Source organism: Felis catus, chromosome D1 (assembly GCF_018350175.1).
Source record: "Felis catus isolate Fca126 chromosome D1, F.catus_Fca126_mat1.0, whole genome shotgun sequence".
Classification (NCBI taxonomy): Eukaryota; Metazoa; Chordata; class Mammalia; order Carnivora; family Felidae; genus Felis; species Felis catus.
Genome location: NC_058377.1, coordinates 62,585,960 through 62,605,956, shown reverse-complemented (window position 1 = coordinate 62,605,956; position 19,997 = coordinate 62,585,960). Strand labels below are relative to the sequence as shown.

The 19,997-nt window shown below is 38.1% G+C and overlaps 1 protein-coding gene across 1 annotated transcript; it reads right to left on the bottom strand.

Moving 5' to 3' along the window:
* Positions 1-11,706: 11,706 nt before the first annotated feature.
* On the bottom strand, positions 11,707-13,652 carry LOC101086596 (olfactory receptor 52E4). The gene has a single exon (XM_003992912.6). The coding sequence runs from the start codon at positions 12,658-12,660 to the stop codon at positions 11,707-11,709; it is 954 nt and encodes a 317-aa protein (XP_003992961.4). The 5' UTR covers positions 12,661-13,652.
* Positions 13,653-19,997: the final 6,345 nt, after the last annotated feature.

Genomic DNA, 19,997 nt, shown 5'->3' with positions numbered 1-19,997 from the left:
ATCCACAGTGCCTTCCCTAATTGACTTATTTCAGGATTACTTATACTTTTTGTTATTTTTTTCCAGAAGTCTATCTATCTCTCTGTTATGTTAGTTATCACTGGTCCTCAAAGTGTGTCCCTAGTCCAGGAGTATCAGCATCATGTGGTAATTTGTTATAAACGCAAATTCTTAGACAATATTCCAAATCCACCTAACCAGTAACTCTGGGGGTGAGGTCCAATAATCTGCGAATAAACCCAGCAGGTGATTCTGATGCTCATTCCAGCTTGAGAAACTGGTAGATATCTACCACTAGGGTATAATTTCCTTGGCATCAAAGCCAGTGTCAGATTTATCTCCATGATATCATGATACTTTATACAGTGACAGGCTGTGGTCATTAATTAGTGGCAAGCAATAATTAACAAATGAAAATAGAGTAGAAATAACAATCTTTCCTGTTATATACAGTGTCTTAGATTAAATTCCATAGGAACAGAACTGGGATATAGAATGGTGTGCAGAAGGAATTTTGAGTTTTCTGGGGAAACATACTTGTGAAAATGTCAATAAGGTAGGATCTGTTCAAAGGAGAAACTGACCTTTTGTGAGGTTGCATCTGATACCTCCCATGATAAAATGGGAAGCTTTGGAGCTGGAATAGCCCTTCTAAATTATCCCACCATGAGGCAAGGAAGTCAGTTATTTGTATTCCCGTGGTATCTAGTCATTGACCATGGACCACCCTGTGTGATGGGGCACAACTTTGGATGAGGTAGTTCTTTCCAGGGCGGGGTGCAGATGTGAGCTCTCAGAATCTGATATCCCCAGCAGCCGAGGGATAGATGGGTACGTCCTAAAAAGCAGATTTGGGAGAGATACGATAGTACATGCTACAGATGGCATTGTGTCTCTGTTCTCCCTTGGCCTTATCTTATCCTTTAGTCTTGGGAAACATTCTTTCCTTATTTATTTTTCTTCATTTAAACCTCACATCTCACTCTGTCTACTTTCTCTACTTGCAAATATTCTCTGTAACTCTATGGTTGGGGCAAAACATTAATTTGCTACGCTCTGTGGCTTTGAATAAAATTCATGTTTATTCCTAGTTCAATAAAACAACCTTTCTGAGATGCATCAGACATAATCCCCACTTCCAATGCAGGCACATGCACACACACACACACATGCACACACACACACACTTTAGTGTACTACAGAAAAGCTTATAGATCTAAGTTCACTCTAAGTAACTGTCACTTGAGAATACATGCTCTGATTTCGTTTTTTTTCTGGGCTTCAGACTGAATCTCACACAGTCATTATAACTCCAGCTTTTCTGTTACCTGGAGACTAGAAATAACTAAAGATAACTGGCTGTGGCATGCCTACAACCAGGGAATGGTAAATTCGTCATCTATTAATGTCCTCATTTCCATGAGATCTTCTTCAAGAAGTCTCTCTTGGCTTTTAAAACATTTCTTTGTGTTTTTCATCTAACTCTCAGAATACTTTTTGAAATGTGCTTACTCTTGTCTTCCTTTATCTTTCTTTTAAGTAGTGTTCTGTCCTTGTCTGCAGTCTCTACTCACCCAGGTGCCTCCTGAGAATGATTCCATTCACTTTCCTAACTGTAAGCACTACATTTTTTCTCTGGTGCTTCTCAAAATACGTTTCTAGAATATTTCTTTCACAGTTCACTATACATCTCCAAATACTTTTACAGAATGTCTGCTTCGATTATAACTAAGGCACATCTTATCCACCAAGTTCTGTAGTAGGTTGATCATCTTTACTCCGAAACCATTTCTCCATTTTCCTGAATTTTAGTTGATGGTGTTATATACACAGTATCCCAGGCAAGAAACCTTGGAGACATCATCTATACTTTTCTCTTCTCTATATTCCTTCATGCTTCACATCCAAACAGGCATTAAATCCTGGAAATTCTCCATTTAAACACAGTTAACTGTAATTGGGCAACCACTAGGTGCCTAGTCTTAGTGTTTAAAGTACTGTGTGGGCAAATTCAATCAAATCCAGGCCCTCTTCTCAGGATCATTTAGTCTAGTGAGAGAGACCAACCTTAACCAAATACATTTAAATAGTGTAAAGTAACAACTGGGCTACAAAGAAGAGTCACTGTATACTAAAGCTCATTTAACCTGACCAGAGTTCATGGGGAATGCTTTCCTGAAGAAGTGTTAACTACATTGATAGCTGAAAGATAAGAGTCTAGTAACAGTAAGTGGAAGAGAGGAATGAGTGGAGAAGAATACTTCTAGTTAATGGGAACAGGAAGTGCAAAAACTGAGGGATGGGATTGTGTAGGTACTTATGGTTAATTTTAAGGAATTTTCTCTTCATACTAGAAGCAATGAGAAGACACTGTAAGATTATAAGGTACAGTGTAACATGATGCAATTTATATTTCAAAAAAATCACTCTGGTTCACTGTCAAAATGTATTCAGGGCAAGAAGTGCATTTGTAATCAGATCAGTTAAAAACTTATCACAAACATCCAGGTTGGAGATGATGTTATCCTGTACCATTCTATTAGTGATGGAGAAGCATTGCAGTAGGTCAACTTTATAACAATTTAATAGGGTTAGTCTTCGGAAATAGCTGTCAAATTTAACTTTTCTTCCTGTTTACAATAATTGAGTAAATTAAGACTTCCATAATATTTTATCTTAACTTTTTCTATAATTTATCTCTCTTCACCAATGGCCCTCAGTATTTTTTTCTTTTGAAAAACATATATCTAATCGATATAATCCTGTTAATAAAATGTGATTGAGAAGCAGTGATTCACATTCTAAGAGAAAGGAGCAAGGGACTCTGTGCAGAACCAGGGGAGAGGGATTGAGGGCTCATAAACAGTTTGAGATGTCCTCTGTTCACTTCTCATGGTGTAACTTAGGGTGAGCAGGGGAATGGAGGTTATTTCACTTCATTGGGTTTGTTATATTATTCTTGCAATAAAAGATTAAGCTCATGTATCAAGGCTCTAAAATCTTATAGATTGTTACATGTTCTAATAACTTCTCCCAATAACTTTTTCACCTTCTGTACTTATTATCATCTGTAAACTTACCATTACTACCACCCTCTGCCTTAATCTATTATAGAAGTTCTCAGTTATGAATCTTTTAATTCATTTGATTAATATTTATAGAGTGCTTACTATTTGCCAAGTATTATTCCAAATGTGGGCATGCAGCAGGGATGCATTTGAAGTCTCCAATTTCATTGATCTTAAATTCGACTAATTCCAGTATTTTGCTTTCTACTGTCATAGTTATCCTTCCATTATTTACCAGTCTTTATAGGGAAACTTCCCAAAAGGTGCTTTGGTATTCTAAATATACTATAGGTTCACAATGTCCCCAGTCAATATGCTTTTCATAACTGGCAAAAATTATTGTCTGTTTAGATCATTGCCTCTATTGTAAGCATTATGATTACTTACATAGTCATCTTCCCCATTTACTGATTTTTTTCTGTGTAATAAGCACTTCTATGTATATTTCCTAACTTTATCTTCACATAACCCTCTGGGGCTCTCTCTTCTTCTCCTTTTCTGAACCTCTCTCTTTCCTTTCAGACATTCAAATTTCTGGTAAACTATTGGACTTCTACTAGACTGGCTTCCATTCTTTGCAGCAGAATTAAATAACCTCTGTAGCAGGTTCCCAGGCTTTCCATCTTTCAACCTATCTGTTCCCCTTTCTTAGATATGCTGTAGCCTTCTCTCACTAGGATAGCTGTGCCCAGTGTAAGAGATTCGCTTCCGAGATGACAATATAGAAGGATGCAGAGAAGGAAAGATTTCATTTGGGCCAGCTAATGAGAGTTACCATTGATAGTTTCCTTCATGTTTGAATATGACATTCTTTGTTATATGTTTGTATATACATATAGGGATCCTGGGTTTGTTGATACCAGTTTATTATTTATTATTTATTAGTGAGTGTTTCGCAGTGTCATTCTGTGGGAATGACTGATGTGTAGCTAAGAATCCATGTTGTTCTCACCACAACTTCTCTCTCTTGCTGCACCACTTGGAGATGGCCCCAGCTACAGAGACTCTGGCTGAGCCAGCAGACCTCCCTCATCACACGAACACTTTTGTTACTGCCATTGTGAACCCTCTTCCAGCATATACAGGAGCTGACTCACCTACCTCTGCCCAGCATCTGAGAAGTCATTGCAGTCTGGATGTCACAGACTGCAAGCTGCGTGTGACTGAGTCTCAATAGCCAGAGCCAAGGAGTTATATAAGAGCCTAGTCCCCTGAGAAGGGCCTCTCACAATGGGCCATGTCCCTGGGCCTGGAGTATGGGACGGAAAATTTCCATATCCTTGAGGTAGAGCTCTATGTTTCCTGGTCAGAAATACCTTCTAGTTACAGATGATAAGCAATCTGCATCCTCCATCAAGTACTGTCCTCAAACAGGTCCCAGCTCACTAGCCAGTCAGAGGCTTAACGCCTCCTACCTACATTTTAAATTTCACTGTGGTACTGAAATTATGTGGGAATACCTAGGAACACAAACATAGAACATGGGTGGCAATTACATGATTATTTCATTCCTTCTTTTTTTTTTTATTTTAACCCTTAAGGTAAACATACCATATTTGATTTCAAAGTGTATTAGGCCACATGATTTTTTTTTTAAATCAGCATTATTTTGCATAACTCTTGGTCTTGCTAAAAGCATAAAAGGAAATTTAAATCTCTTCTAAGGGAACCCTGAGAACAATAAGAGAGAGTATCAGCAAATCAAATTCAATAGTATATTAAAAGAATTATTCACCATGATCAAGTGGAATTTATTCCTGGGCTTCGGGGATGAGTCAATATTCACAAACCAATCAAAGTGATACACCACATTAATAAAAGAAAGGATAAGTACCATATGGTCTTGTAAATAGATGCAAAAAAAGCATTTGATGAAATATAGCATCCATTCTTGATAAAAACCCTCAACAAAGTAGGGGTAGATAGAACATACCTCAACATTGTAAAGGCCATATATGAAAGACTCACAGCTAATGCCATCCTCAATGAGGAAAAACTAAGAGCCTTTACTATATGGCCAGGAACAAGACAGGAATGTCCACTCTCACCATTACTATTTAGCATAGAAGTCTTAGCCTCAACAATCAGACAACAAAAAAATAAAAGGCATTCAGATGGCTAACAGACATATGAAAAGATGCTCAAAATCACTCATCATCAGGAAAATACAAGTCAAAACCACAATGAGACACCACCTCACACCTGTCAGAATGGCTAACATTAACAACTCAGGAAACAAGATGTTGGCAAAGATATGGATAAAGGGGAACACTTTTGCACTGTTGGTGGGAATGCAAACTGGGGCAGCCACTCTGTAAAACAGTATGAAGTTTCCTCAGAAAGTTAAAAATAGAACTACCCTAGGACCCAGCAATTACACTACTAGGTATTTATCCAAAAGATATAATAGTGCTGATTTGAAGGGCACATGCACCCTGTTGTTTATAGCACCACTATCAACAGTAGCCAAATTATGGAAAGAGCCCAAATGTCTATCAACTGATAAATGGATAAAGAAGATGTGGTATACACACACACACACACATCAATCACAGTATTCTATTCTGTATATACACACACAATGGAATATTACTCAGTGATCAAAAGAATGAAATCTTGCTATTTGCAATGATGTGAATGGAGCTAGATGTATTATGTGAAATAAGTCAGAAAAAGAAAAATACCTTATGATTTCACTCATATATGGAATTTAAGAAACAAAACAGATGAACATAGGGTAGGGGGGAAAAAGAGAGGGGAAACAAACCATGAGAGACTCTTAATGATGGAGGACAAACTGAGGGTTGATGGAGGGAGGTGGGTGGGGGTGTCTAGATGGGTGATGTGACGGGTATTTGGGAGGACACTTGTTATGATGAACACCGGATGTTGTATGTAAATGATGAATCACTGAATTCTATTTCTGAAACCAGTAGTGCACTGTATGTGCACTATATTTTAAATAAAAATTTGAAAAGAAGTAGAAAGAGACAATATCTGATAACACACATATAATCCTGAAAAACGAATATAGAGTGGTAATTGAAAGGGAAATATATATGAATGCAGGCTTTGAAGATTTTGTTCAGAATTTTCCTCCAGCTTTTCATTTATGTGGGCCAATGTGCTGGATATCTTCTCTTTGCTGCTCCAGGAGCACTCCATATTCTGTATCCTAGAGTACTCACAAGTATGCACCGCATCCATATCCTCCCTTGTCCTTTGGCATCTGGTTGGGTTCAAAAAATAGAAAGTGCCATCAGAGGATAGGACAGAAGTAAAGTCAGGATATTCTGGTTTCAACCTGCTCTCTCCTTGCAGGTGACATGAAGGTCATCATGGGTTGGGTGAGTCCTTCAAAACAAATCTCAGCTCCTATCAGGAAGCCTTTTTCATAATGCTCTCTGAGTCTCTGAGTTCCAAGAACAACTTCTTGTCTTCAGGCCAAGAAGTACATATCCTCACCTGCACTATCCTTATCATTCCTTGTGCCAATAGTTTGTTGTAATATAAGGGGCCCGGCTTGTGTTTGCCAACCGCTTTTTCCAAAACTCTGATTAATATAGCCAACAGGCAGCCCTATCTTTTCCTGAAGATTCCTCTATTTAAACTTAATTTTATTTTATATAATATACCATATGTAATATATGATATTTCATATTACATATGCTATATATAATTTTACTAGTCTTATTTTACTTTTAACATAAGCAATTTTTCATTTGAACACCACTTTCTCAAAGACTTTTGAACTACACTGAAATATGTCTCAAAGTAGTTTATTTTGTAGTTCTTGGAAAAGACTAACACATTTCACAAAAGATTGAAAAAATGGTTTCTGCTAACATATGAACAACATTATTTGCCATGGGAAAATGGAAATTGAAGCTATAATGATATACTGATTTTCGCTCACTAGAGTAGCTAAAATTCAAAAGACCAAAAAGACCAAATGGTGAGAATGTAGTGCTTGGAACCCTCATATTTGTTGGTACAGGTGTAAAAATCATGAAACCACTTGGGAAAATTGTTGGAAATTTTCTTAAAACTTGGCATGTGGAAAATGGAAGGATCTGCAGGCATCTGGATTTTTTACAAGGTTTTTTTGTTTGTTTGATTGGTTGAGCTTTTTTGTGTTTTTTTGTGTTTTTGGTTTTGTTTTGTTTTGTTTTGTTTTGAAGCAGGATAATATCAAGGCTCTGACTAAATTATCATGATCTATGGATCGAAAAACCACTTAGTAGGTCAATTTTGAAACAGATATGAGAAGATATTGTATCTGGTTTAAATTTCATGAACGTTTACTTCTTTATGTGAGATTGAGTTATGTCTGCTTCTAAGGTCTTGGTGGATAACAGTATTGAAGATAAACAGTACTGATATTCAATGAGCTAGACTGGCTTCTATATTCTGTAAAGTACTGGGTGTTGCATAAAGGATTCCCAAGAAGAAGGAGTGACTGGGAGGGCAGAGGACGTTTATAGAAAACAGCTTTGTCTTGAAACATTTAATCTGATAAAATATCATTAAACATGGAAGTTATTGTATTTTTTTCATCATTTCCTCAATTATTTTTATTTTTTGTATATTTTTTTCTTCTTATGTCATAAATATTTAATATTAAGCCTATGTGGAAATGCATTTAATAATCACAGACACTAGTAAATTTATGCCACATTTAACACAAACATAAGCATGTGTACATTCATACACATACGTATAGTTTCATCCACAAACCAATAGTCAAACTGCATACAGATTATTCCCAAGACATTGGGATCATGCTCCAGGTCCAGCGCATTATTATTTTGACACCCATCACAAGAGTGCAAAAGGAAGTTAGAAATTGGGCAAACCAAGACTAGATATAAAAATGTGTGCAGGACTTGCCCTGCACTGAGTGCAGTGCCTGGACAAATATTTTTGTAAGGCTCCTGAATATATTAACAATTTGACTATAAATTTATTATAAAATTCATGTACATATGTGATATATAATAATTTATTGATGAAGATTTAGGATAATGGGTAGAAAATATATGTATTCTTGGTTGTTCAATCACTGCACATGGAGATCCTTTATAGTTTCCAGATAATTTCTTCTTTCTATTCCCTTACATTAACTTTCTATTCACGTTTTTTAAACTGTCAAACAGACCAATTCTGACCATTTAATTTCTCCTGCCACAAAGGTAAGGTACTAACACTGTTATTACTTACAATGCCATGGCTCTTCAAAACAATATAGATTGTCTTGCTTCTGGCATTTCCAATTCTAATTATTTAATACTAATTGCACCATTACTTAAGATGCTGCACCACTCACTGTACTACTTATGAATAGCAGCTTCTAATGATCTCTCAAAGGTTTGTCTTGTCTTTCATTGGTGATGACCATAAATGTCAGGCTTAACCAGATCATTCAGGAAAATGTGCATGATAGTTTTTTTCTGTTCATGTTAAATTTATTTTTTTGAATTTTATAACATTAATTTAGAAAAACACATCTTTTAGCCACCTGAAATATTTAGTCCCTAATCACTGTATATCTAGAAAGTGATCTTTTTCAGTTCTGATTGCATTGCTCCCTTTTATGCAGTGTCACCAGCTTGGAGTATAGGTGAGGCATGTGGGTAGAGTGAGAACCTTCCCATTCATACAAGGAATGCCCCTACCTCATCTGACATTACTTAACATTGGCTCAAGACAGCATGTCATCATATCAATTGGAGATAAAATAGGACATAGATTGAAAGTACCTAATGACATTGCAGAACAGTGTTCTCAAAAGACTCTGGAGTGGTAAATGCAACCATTTTTGGAGGAACACCTGGTGAGTAGTATGGAGCCTATGGAAGGGTTGGGATAATCATTCTGGGTACCAATGCTATGGTAGAGGAGGCAGTGAGATAGAGGATATATGCTGCTCCCACTGCCACCCTTGGATGTTGTAGCTAGGAGGCAGCACTAAGTTTGAACATAGATGGGTGGGAGTCAGTGAACAGCTCTAACACATAACTCAAGCCCAAGGTTCAGAAGAGGACCAATGGTTAAATCAGAGCCCTGAACTCCTCCTATGTCTGCAGGAAGTGATGAGTGAGGGTCACCTCCAATCAGCATGTCAGCACTATTGTGATGGCTTCATCTTCTGGAATTCCATGAAAGAGAAACTTCGCTGTCCAGAAAATCTTATCTGCTCACCAAGCCGCTCTACTGAACCCAGGTCCTAGCCATGAGATCTCAGGACAACCCCATAGATACAGGTCACAAAGCGTCTTCAGTCAAATGGCTGATTTTCCAAGCTGGTGGGTACAAGAAAAAGAGTCACAGAGTTCTCTAAAGAGGAGAATTGAGGACTGGGTTGATGTGCTCAGCCGGATCTAGGCTCAGGGCACCCTGTCAGACAGCAGTGCCGTCCCCAACCAGTCCCATGTACCAGAAACAAACTTAGAAAATTTTGAAGAAGCTACTCCAAAGCACAGAGGTACCCTGGGAAGGGAGCCTAGGACAGGGACTGAACCAGGTCTAAGCAGTTTGCTCATGGTCCATCTCAGGACCAGCATTATAATGAATCCCATTCCACATTATGTACACTATTACTTTTACATTGAATTTTACCAATATCATATATAGATTTAACCAGCGGTCTGTATACATGCTATAGACTGCTTCATATCATTGACTGCAGAATAAACCCTGTCTTTAGTATGTTTATATGTGGTATAGATATGGATGACCAGGGAGTTGGCCAATCTTTACCACTCACTACTGATGGACCACACTGGTGAGGACTGTACCAGTTTCACTCTGTTACTCTTCTGCTTGTTCCTGTACTTAGGCTTTCTGTAGTCTCCTTTCTGTCATCACCAACACCAATCCTAGGATACTCGCTCTCTCTCCCACTTTCCTAGATATCTCCATATGGGACCAATGGTTGAGCCTCATGTACATACATAAAATATTTTCAACCTAAATGTTTTACAAGAGCTAGGAGTTTGTGGATTTATATGATTTGTATGAGTGATCTATATGATTTATATGAGTTATCTACTCTTTTTATAATCAAAATGCTGCTAAATATGCATACATTTTATGCACACAAGTTCCTGCCTTTATTTGGACCTTGGTTTTCTTACTTGTAAAATAAAGGAGATATATAAAATAAATGGGAAAGATCAGGTGAATTTTAATGTCTTCCCAACTTCAAAATATTTTGTCCATTATATTTTAGGACTAAGAGACAGAGGCTGAAAAAAACAAACAAGCAAACTTTTTCATGCTCACAGGAGTAAGGTATTTCACAAGGTGTTATAGGACCCAAGAATTTTGCTTTGCCAGTATCAAACTTCAGACCAAGAGCTGATCAGATTCACCTAAATTGCCCAGATTTACAGAAATTGCAACAGGTATTGTTGCTTTGCTTGTACTCTTAGCTATATCTATCCTCATTTTCTGATATTCCACTCTGGTGTGCTTTTGAGTATTTTGCTTACCATCATGCAAAACGAGAATGTGGTTCTGAAACAGAAGATATGATGAAGATTTCTGATTTTTTTCAAAAAGAGCCCTAGTCAGTCACAAATTAAAGTTCAGTGATCCTTTCATCTAGTTTATAGCAAACTACATTCTCTACCTATACCTGGAGTTTGGAAAATGGTACTACATATTGGAAATCTGCATTATTCATAAATCATACTGAGATTATTCTGAATTCGCTATCAAGACTGATTTTGTGCTTAAACCATAGGAGGATGCTGATTTCCTTTTCCAAATTTTCTGGAATCTTGTATATATGAAGGTAAATGGTGTAGCAAAGAAGGAAAATTTTAGGTAGAATTCAGTTAGAACTAGACATAGAACACATACAATTATTCACATCTAAAATGACTTTGCTGTGAGGAAATAATGTCATATATCTTTAATGTCTAAACTGTATTCTCCCATATTCTTCAATTCACAGATACTTGGTTTATTGGAGAAACAGTGAAGAAGAGATAGGGAGAGAGAGAGAGATAAAAAGAGAAGGAGAGAAGGGAGGAGGGGGGAGGAAAAAGAGGGAGAGAAGGAGGAAGAGAGGGAAATGGGAAGAATTAGATTAGAAAGAAGAAAGGGAACAAAAATGACAGTAAGAACAAGACAGGGGAACCATTAAAATGAAAATGAGTAATGACTCTAGAGAAGGAAGACAAAACTTGAGGATTAATATACAGAATATAAATCTGTGGAACATATGCACTAATTTAGACACTGTCACCAAGCCATGGCTTATACCTTATTTTCCTCATCCACAAAGTGAGATTGTTGAATCAGTGTTCCTTCAGGGTCTAAACGTACCTAAAGAGAAGACACACGGAAAAATGGGGAGTGTTCTCATCTTTTCCCACCAGCCATTCTACTCCCAAACCACTGCTGCCTCCAGGACATCTTCCTTTTCCATCAGTGCTTTCCCTTCGTCCAGTTACATGGGGTGGGTGGGTAGAGCAGACAGCAAAGTTACCTGTCAACTCTAAATGAATTCCAATAAAAAATAAAAATCTGGCTACTGCTATCTACTCTAATAGGAAATTTGAAGCAGAGCTCAGATTATTAAAATGTGGGTGGTATGTGGATATATTTTCCAAATGTTGACACTGAACTATTATTTCTGTACAAATATCTTCACAACTCTCTCTCGGATGTGTTTGGTCCTGACTCCATAGATGACCGGATTAAGGGCCGGTGGGACAACCACATAAAGATTAGCCAGAAGAATGTGGATATAGCGGGGAATGTTTCTGCCAAAACGGTGTGTCATAAAAGAAAAAAAAGCTGGCGTGTAAAAGCACAGCATGACACAGACATGAGAACCACAGGTATTGAGAGCCTTTAGCCGGGCATCCTGAGAAGGAAGGCGGAAAACAGCTCGAAGGATAAGCACATAGGAGGAGGCAATCAGGATCACATCCACAATGATATTAGAAATCACCATGAGCCCATAGATAATGTTGACCTTGATGGGTGCACAGGCCAACCGGGCAAGACCCATGTGCTCACAGTACGTATGAGGGATGATGTGATGCCCACAGAAGGGCAACCTCAGAATGAGAAACACGAATGGAGTCACAAGAATTAAATTTCTTCCCACAACAAGAGAAGCTAGGATGCTGATGGTTTTATTGGTGAGGATCATGGTGTACTGGAGAGGGTTGCAGATGGCAACAAAGCGGTCATAAGCCATGGCCACCAGGAGAACAGTCTCCATTCCTGTGAACATGTGGATAAAGAACATCTGGGCAAGGCAGCCCCCAAAGCTGATCTCTTGTTGGTTGAACCAGAAGATGCCCAGCATTTTGGGGATGGTGGACGTGGACAGACCCAGATCGATCATAGACAACATGGCCAGGAAGTAGAACATGGGCTGGTGGAGACTGTGTTCAGTCTTGATCACAAAGAGAATGGTGATGTTCCCCACAAGGGCAATCAGGTACACAATGCAGAATGGGAAAGCAATCCAGATATGTACAGTTTCCAGTCCTGGGATTCCTAGCAGGTGAAACAAGGGGGGATGGAAGTGGGTGTCATTGATGGAAGTCATTCTCCCAGCAAGTGTCATTGAATTCCTGTTGAGGCGTAGGTATCTCACTCTCTTTATGATCTTTTCTTTATCAAGGTCATAGGAAATGACAAACCTTAACTGGTGTGCTGGAGGTAATAGCAGGAGTGGTTGATTCCAAACTTTAGAGATTCTGCTCTTTCCAGAGGGTAATTGAGTAACTCTCAATACATGTTATTGTTCTGAAATGAATTGTGGGTGATGTTATGTGGACCTTTAACTTTTGTAATAATGTGAGTTCTTTGAAGGAACTTATAGTCTTTCACCTAGTAGTGTATGCTTATCTGCTTGATATTTTCTTCCATTTTTTTTTCAAATAGCTCCTTTTTTATTTTTGGGAAACTGCTATACCCGGTACTTCTCAAAGTGCGATCTGGTGTTAGAGAATCCAAAGTCCAAATGAGAAAGACCGAATTATACCATTGGCTGTCTTTTGATATAATATAAATGTAGGGATTTACCTAATGGATCTCATATAGTCACATGACTTAAGGGTGGTCAATCAGATGGTCTTTCTTTAAATTTCCCTCAATCTATCTCTCCTATGAGACCGTTGTTGTTTTTGATGATTCCTGATCTTATGGAATGCCTTAGTTTCCTATCCCACACCTCCAGAGACTGTTTATTCTGCCATTCCCTAATGTTCTTACAATAAATTACCTTTTGCTTATCAATTAAACTACGTTCATCTTTCTTACAACATATAATGAACATAGAAAATTACACCTTGTCCTTAAGTTGTTCCTGGCTTCAGGTATGAATAGATAAAACAAGTAACAAATTTCAGTGACACCAAAATTGAAGTGTTGTTAATGAATCTTTCCTGATCCCTGAAATGAATAAAGGAAATTGTTTTAACACTTTGTGCCACTAGTATATTGTACAATTATGCTGCATCTAATACAACATGACTTCTTTTATGTATTTATCTATTTGTTACCAATAGAAATGCTGCTGCCTGCGGGCAAAAACTGGGGGATATTCATTTTAACATTCCCAACACTGCCACAGGAGTGTATGGTTCCAAGTTTTTCAGAATTTAGCTGTTGAATAGAATCAGGATTTGTGTAAGTGTGCGCTTATGTGTGTGTATGTGTGAGAGATAGAAAGAGAAAAAGAGAGTTAGTTATTAAGCTGATTATTATTATTATGTATGTGATTGCATGTAACTTTGCCAGCTAGTTATTGCTGAGTAGTAATACCCAGGCAAAGGAATTGATAGTCACTTGCTATGCTTGAGAAAGAGGAACATCTCTTGTCTCCAAAGAAGCTAGAGAGAAAATTATTCATATATATGGAGAAAACAATGTTTGCCATGGGAGTATGCAAGGCTGAGAAATCAGAGGGCAATGGCTGGTGGGACTTAGGAGAGTCTGAGGAAGTAAGTAGGATGACACATCATGAGATTCACAGTCCAGAGTCAGCCCCATCTTCAGGGCTGCTGTTTTTCAATGATACTTTACTGGCTGATGGGGGAGCTTTCCAGGGGAGAAGCAGAGGGAGCTCTTTTTGATAATATACCTCAAATTCAGTAGGGCACCCACCCTCTCACAATTTTGGTCAGGAAGTTGCCTTATTTCTGCTGCAGTTGTGTGCCACAAATAGTGGCAGATAGTGTGGGCCAATAAGCTCAAGGATTATTCCTGGAAGGCAAGGTAGTAATTTCATCCATTTCTAGATGTGCACATGGACAAAAAGCCCAGAGTCCATTTTAAAAGTTTAATTGATAATAGTTAGAGATCTTTCCCTTTTAGTGACCACCAACTCTCAATTTATTGAAGTTGTATTTTTTTCTTTACCCCACTGGCTCTTTTTCCTTTGACTCTTATAGTAGAATATTATAGATGATTTATACAGACTTTGAATTCATTCAAACACGCCTTGAAATCTTGCTATGCCATACTAATGGGAATCCTTGAACAAATTCCTTTACTTTCTACATCAGTTTTTTTTCTGTAAAATTGAGTTAATAAATTCTATCCATGTGACTTGTTTTAAGCACAAATATGACCGATGCATGTAAAGGACTAGCTCTTAGGATATATTCAATAAGTGGTACTTATTTAAACTATTAGTCCTTCCCCAAATTTTATTTTTCTTTTAATTATAAATAGCTAAGAATGTCACCTAATAGCACAAATAACTTACTTGATTATAAAGAGTTTATTACTTACAAATAATTCATGGTGACTATAGGGTAAGATGAAGGAGGCAGGGAAAGAGGGATGACCCAGAATATTGCAAAGTGAATGAGAAGTGTAGAGCTTCACATTTAGATTTATTTCTGGAATTCTATGGATTCACACATAAACTAATACAGTTCAGTTGGAAAGTAAACTGTGTTCTCTCTCATTCTACAGATTTCTCAAGCTGGGTGGGATCTACCAATTGATGAGAGTAACTTCTTTCAGGCACTGTCATGAATAGGCTATGACACAGAAAACTAGAGGGGGACATTGGATATGACTAAACTAGCAGTTGTACTGGGCTCCATTAAAAAGGCTTGGATATATTTCCATAAAGTAGTAGGTGCATGGTGGGGGAAGGGGGGCAATGTAGAATTGAGAACCTCTAAACCAGGATTATGCAGGAGAAAACAAATAAGATTATAGGGCAGACCAAATGTATAATACCTACATCATTTTATTTATATATGACATCAGTCACACTTCTACATCTAGCCTCAAACATATGACAGTGGCCTGCAGTAGCCTTCTTCTGCCTCAGATGAATCACAGCAAGCCTAGTTGCTGGGTCTGCTTCCCTGCCAACAATTTGCTAGTCAAAGCAATCTTCTTTAGAGACAATATATGTGGTTATGCTACTGAAAACTATTTGTGGCTTTCTAGCGGTGAGGAGTATACTATGTGAGGTGTGTGTGTGTGTGTGTGTGTGTGTGTGTGTGTATGTGTGTGTGTGTGCACGCACGCGCATATGTGTGGAAGAGAGAGAGAGGGAGAGAGAGAGGAGAGACAATTTCTGCATATTGCCTGTTGGCATATCTCTGTGCTCACCTGCTGAATGTCTGTTCCAGTCCCATGTGCTCTGTTGTGTTCTTTTGTGAAGAGAATGGATAATGGGGTTTGGATAACTCCTGAGCAGAGAAGAGACTATTGTCCCCTTCTATCCGCATTTACCTCTTCTCTTCCTCACTATTGTGTCTCATCTCCCCTGTCTATGTAGCCTTACCTTTCTAATATTTCCTCTGTCAGCCCTCACTTGAACCAATACCACAGCATAAGCCTAGGTGCTTACATATGGTGATTGGAGCCCCTTCAAGCCTCCAGGTCCTAAGTCCATCCTGTCACATGGAGAAAATCTTTATAATGAGTGAAAACATCCCTAAGTCTAAGCATGTCCCAGGATCCCTGAGCTTAGCCTTCAGAGTCCTCTGGGCACATAAACTTGGGCTGATGGGTCATTAAGCCCATCTAACTATTTGTTCCTCTCTACCATCTGCAGAAACAAATCACCAGATCAGATGTAACTTCTAGGTCAGGGGAGATTATGTCTCATGAGCTGTTAGGAAACGAAATATCCTGAAGGGGTGGGGGGAGTCTTTCTGGGGGATGATGTCATGAAAATAATTAAGTTTAAGTCATTAAGTCTTCGGAGTGTGACTTCTTAGGAAACAGCTATTAGTGACTCTTCTGCTTTGTTTAATATAAATGTGTGAATCCTGATGCAGTCTGGTGTTATGACCATGATTTCAAAAGATGAGACCCCTAAAATAGACACATTAGACCCTGTACCAACAGTCTATTTTTTGACAGTGTTCATCCCTGTAGATAATAGTATCAGCTTTCTTCCAACTCAGAAAGATTCTCCTTACAACCTATAACTAATTTTAAACAGATAAAGTCTTTGAAGAGGGGCTTTCATGTGTTTTAACTCTTTTGACAGAAGGTGAAGGAAACTCCACATTCTCCTGAGAAAACAGAATCTAGCTAGAGCTCAAAGTTTAGCTTTCTTTGTCTCCCTCCCTGGATGATGGTGAGGTAGACCTTCAAGTACCAGGGCATGCCTTAGGTCAGGATTTTCCTGAGTACAGACAGGAAAAGACTGAAGGACAGTTGAATACATTAGAAAATCTTTTTTTTTTTTTTTTTTTGGCTTCTAAGTTCAGATAATTTTGAGTGGTTAAGAGAGAGAAGATAATATCTGTGTTCAAAAGAGATTCTGGTTAGATCTGATATGTTCTCTTTTTTATTGCTTCTCTTTTTGATGAATGAAAAGCTTACATTCCTGGCCTCTCTCTGGTCACTCCCTCATGGTACCCATTTTCCCCATTGTTTCAACATTTACCTTTACAAATCAAGCCTGACTCTATCTAATCTCTACTTAAGATTTCTTTTTATTCCCTCTGCTTCTCCATTATAGATGTTGGGCTTTATATGATAAAGTATATACACCACTGTTGGCAAAGTACTTCAGCAAATGCCCAACCAAACTGTAAACTTTAATTCTACTTCATGACTCTCCAAAACATTACTCTGTCTTAGGTGATCAAGAGTCCTACTTAGAAAATAACTACTGCTCATTTTCACTTTCCTTCAACTTTCCACCAATTCTCATGTTCTCCATGATGGTCTTCTGTATAAACCATTCAAAAAGGAACCAGATACATGGACTCCTAAATAACTATGATTATTATACAAAGTAAATTGGATGACAAGATGAAAAACACAATCTCCAAGTCTCTTATTTTTATATCAATGTGTACTGCTATTATAACATACACATTTTTCCCCTTGGGTTTTGTGTTTCCTACCTTTACCATTTTTTCCCCTGAGTTTTATTGTAGTAGCATACACATAACATAAAATTTACTATCTCAACCATTTAAAAAATTTTTTTAATGATTATTTATTTCTGAGACAGAGAGAGACAGAGCATGAGTAGGGGAGGGGCAGAGAGAAAGGGAAACACAGAACCCAAAGCAGGCTCCAGGCTCTGAGCTGTCAGCACGGAGCCCGACACAGGGCTTGAACTCACAGACCGCGAGATCATGACCTGAGCTGAAGATGGACGTTCAACAGACTGAGCCACCCAGGCGCCCCTATCTCAACCATTTTTAAGTGTACAGTTCAGTAGTGTTAAATACATTTATATTATTGTTATAACCATCACCACCATTTATCTCCAGAACTTTTTCATTTTGCAAAAACTGAAAACTCTCTATCCACTCAACAATAACTCCCCATAGACTCTTCACCCCTTCCTCTGGCAACTACCATTCTATTTCTAATTTTTTTTTTAATCTTCCCTTTTCCCCCATGCCCCAACCTCTTGTAACCACCATTCTACTCTCTGTCACTGTTGGTTTGGCTTTCTTTCTTTCTTTTTTCTTTTTTTCTTTCTTTCTTTTTTTCTTTCTTTCTTTCTTTCTTTCTTTCTTTCTTTCTTTCTTTCTTTCTTTCTTTTTCTTCCTTTCTTTCCCTTTTTTCTTCCTTCCTTCCTTCCTTCTTTCCTCCCTCCCTCCCTCCCTCCCCCCTCCCTCCTTTCTTCCTTTCCTCCTTTCTTTCTTTTCCATATAAAACTGAGATAATGCAATATTTGTCTTCATGTGACTGGCTTATTTCATTTTAGAGTCATGTCCTCAGTTTCATCCATGTTCCTTCAATGGCAGGATGTTTTTCTTTTTGGAGGTTAAATAATATTCTGATGTATATATTGACTGCACTTTTTCTTTGTTGAATTTTTTCAGTTTAGTATTTATATTTTAAGCTGTATAATTTCTGTTTGGTTCATTTTTATAGTACCTACTCCTTTGTTAGACTTCTCATTTTGTTCATGTATTGTTTTCCTGATTGCATTTAGTTGTCTATCTTCTCCTGTAGTGCACTGAGCTTCTTTAAGATGATTATTTTGAATTATTTATTAAGTAGTTTATAGATCTTCATTTCTTTAGGACCAGCTATTGGAGTTCATTAGTTACGTTTGTTGGTGTCATGTTTATCTGATTCTTTGTGATCTATGTAACTTAAGTTGGTATGTGTGTTTGAAAGAACAGATACCCCTTCCAATTTTTAGACTGATTTTGGCAGGTAAAATCCTTCTGCTGGGTCACTGGACTGATGGGACTACCTCTGAGATCATGGTTGAGTAGCGCTGGAACCAGGTCTGTGGCTATCATCTGGCCTACAGTTGGCTCCATGGTTGGCAGATCTGTTAGCAGGGTTGCAGATGGGTGTAGCCCCCACTGGTTCCCATTGGGCCACTAGGCTTGTCTCTATTCAGGCAAAATTGCCCCTGGTCTGTGGTAGAGTGGGGCTGGAATCAAGCCATGGCAACTGCTTCAGGGATCACAATCAGGTCTGAGGTTGGTATACCTGTTACAGAGGGCAGAGATGGGCATGGATTCTACTGATTCCCTTGGCAAAAGTGGCTAGTATCAGGATTACATACAGGTGGGACTGGAGCCAAGTTCACAAAAGACATGGCTGCCTCCAGTATGCAGCCAGGACTATGGTCAGGAGGCCTGCCATTAGTGTATGGGCTTGCCTTCTCAAAGCTACCGTTTTTCAGTCATGGGCTCTACCTGGGTCTTACAACCTTCTTCTTGGATCCCAAAGCTCCCACAAAGGCATTTTGGTTCATGGATGACTGTCAAATATTTGTTTCTATAAGGAGACATGAGCTGAAAACCTATTATTCCACCATCTTGCTTGTGTCACTCCTCTTCAATTGATTTTTATTAGTTTCTGGTTCATGGCTGAAATTTTTCATCTTGCCATCCAATTTGCTTTGTATAATAATCATAGTTATTTGGTAATCTAAGTATCTGGTTCCCTTTTGAATATTTTTCTCCTTTTTTGTTTGCTTTTTGGTTCTGTTAATTTTTGTGTTTGTTATATGGTTTTTTATTATTAAATGCTGAGTTTATGAAGGACAACTTGTCAGAATACTTTTATGTCATCCGTATTGTTATCATCACCAAAAAAGGTTTCACTTCAGTTCTGATAAGCAGTTAGGGTAAAAGCACATCATGCCATTCTAATTAGAACTGAGCTAATGCTGACAGGTTACATACTTTGTGATGACTGCTGTATTTCTGATTTACCCTCACTCTCTGGGCACTCCTTTGGTGATCTATTTCCCCTAATCCTTGTCAAGCTCTGAACTCCAAGGCTTAATCCTACCCAATGCTGTGATACTGTTAAAGCTCTCCTGATATTACCAGACTTTCTGAGAGCTCTTCTAAATCAGAAAATGCGTAGTACATGTTGAGGAAAAACACCACCGAAGGCAGGATTCATTTTTGTTTACTTTCTGTTATTTTCTGGCATCTTGTCCCATTTATCTTTGCTACTTTGTTATCGATCTAATGCTTTAAA

Coding starts and splice junctions, on each gene's coding strand:
- LOC101086596 (XM_003992912.6), bottom strand. CDS start 12,660: ATGACACTTGCTGGGAGAATGACTTCCATCAATGACACCCACTTCCAT.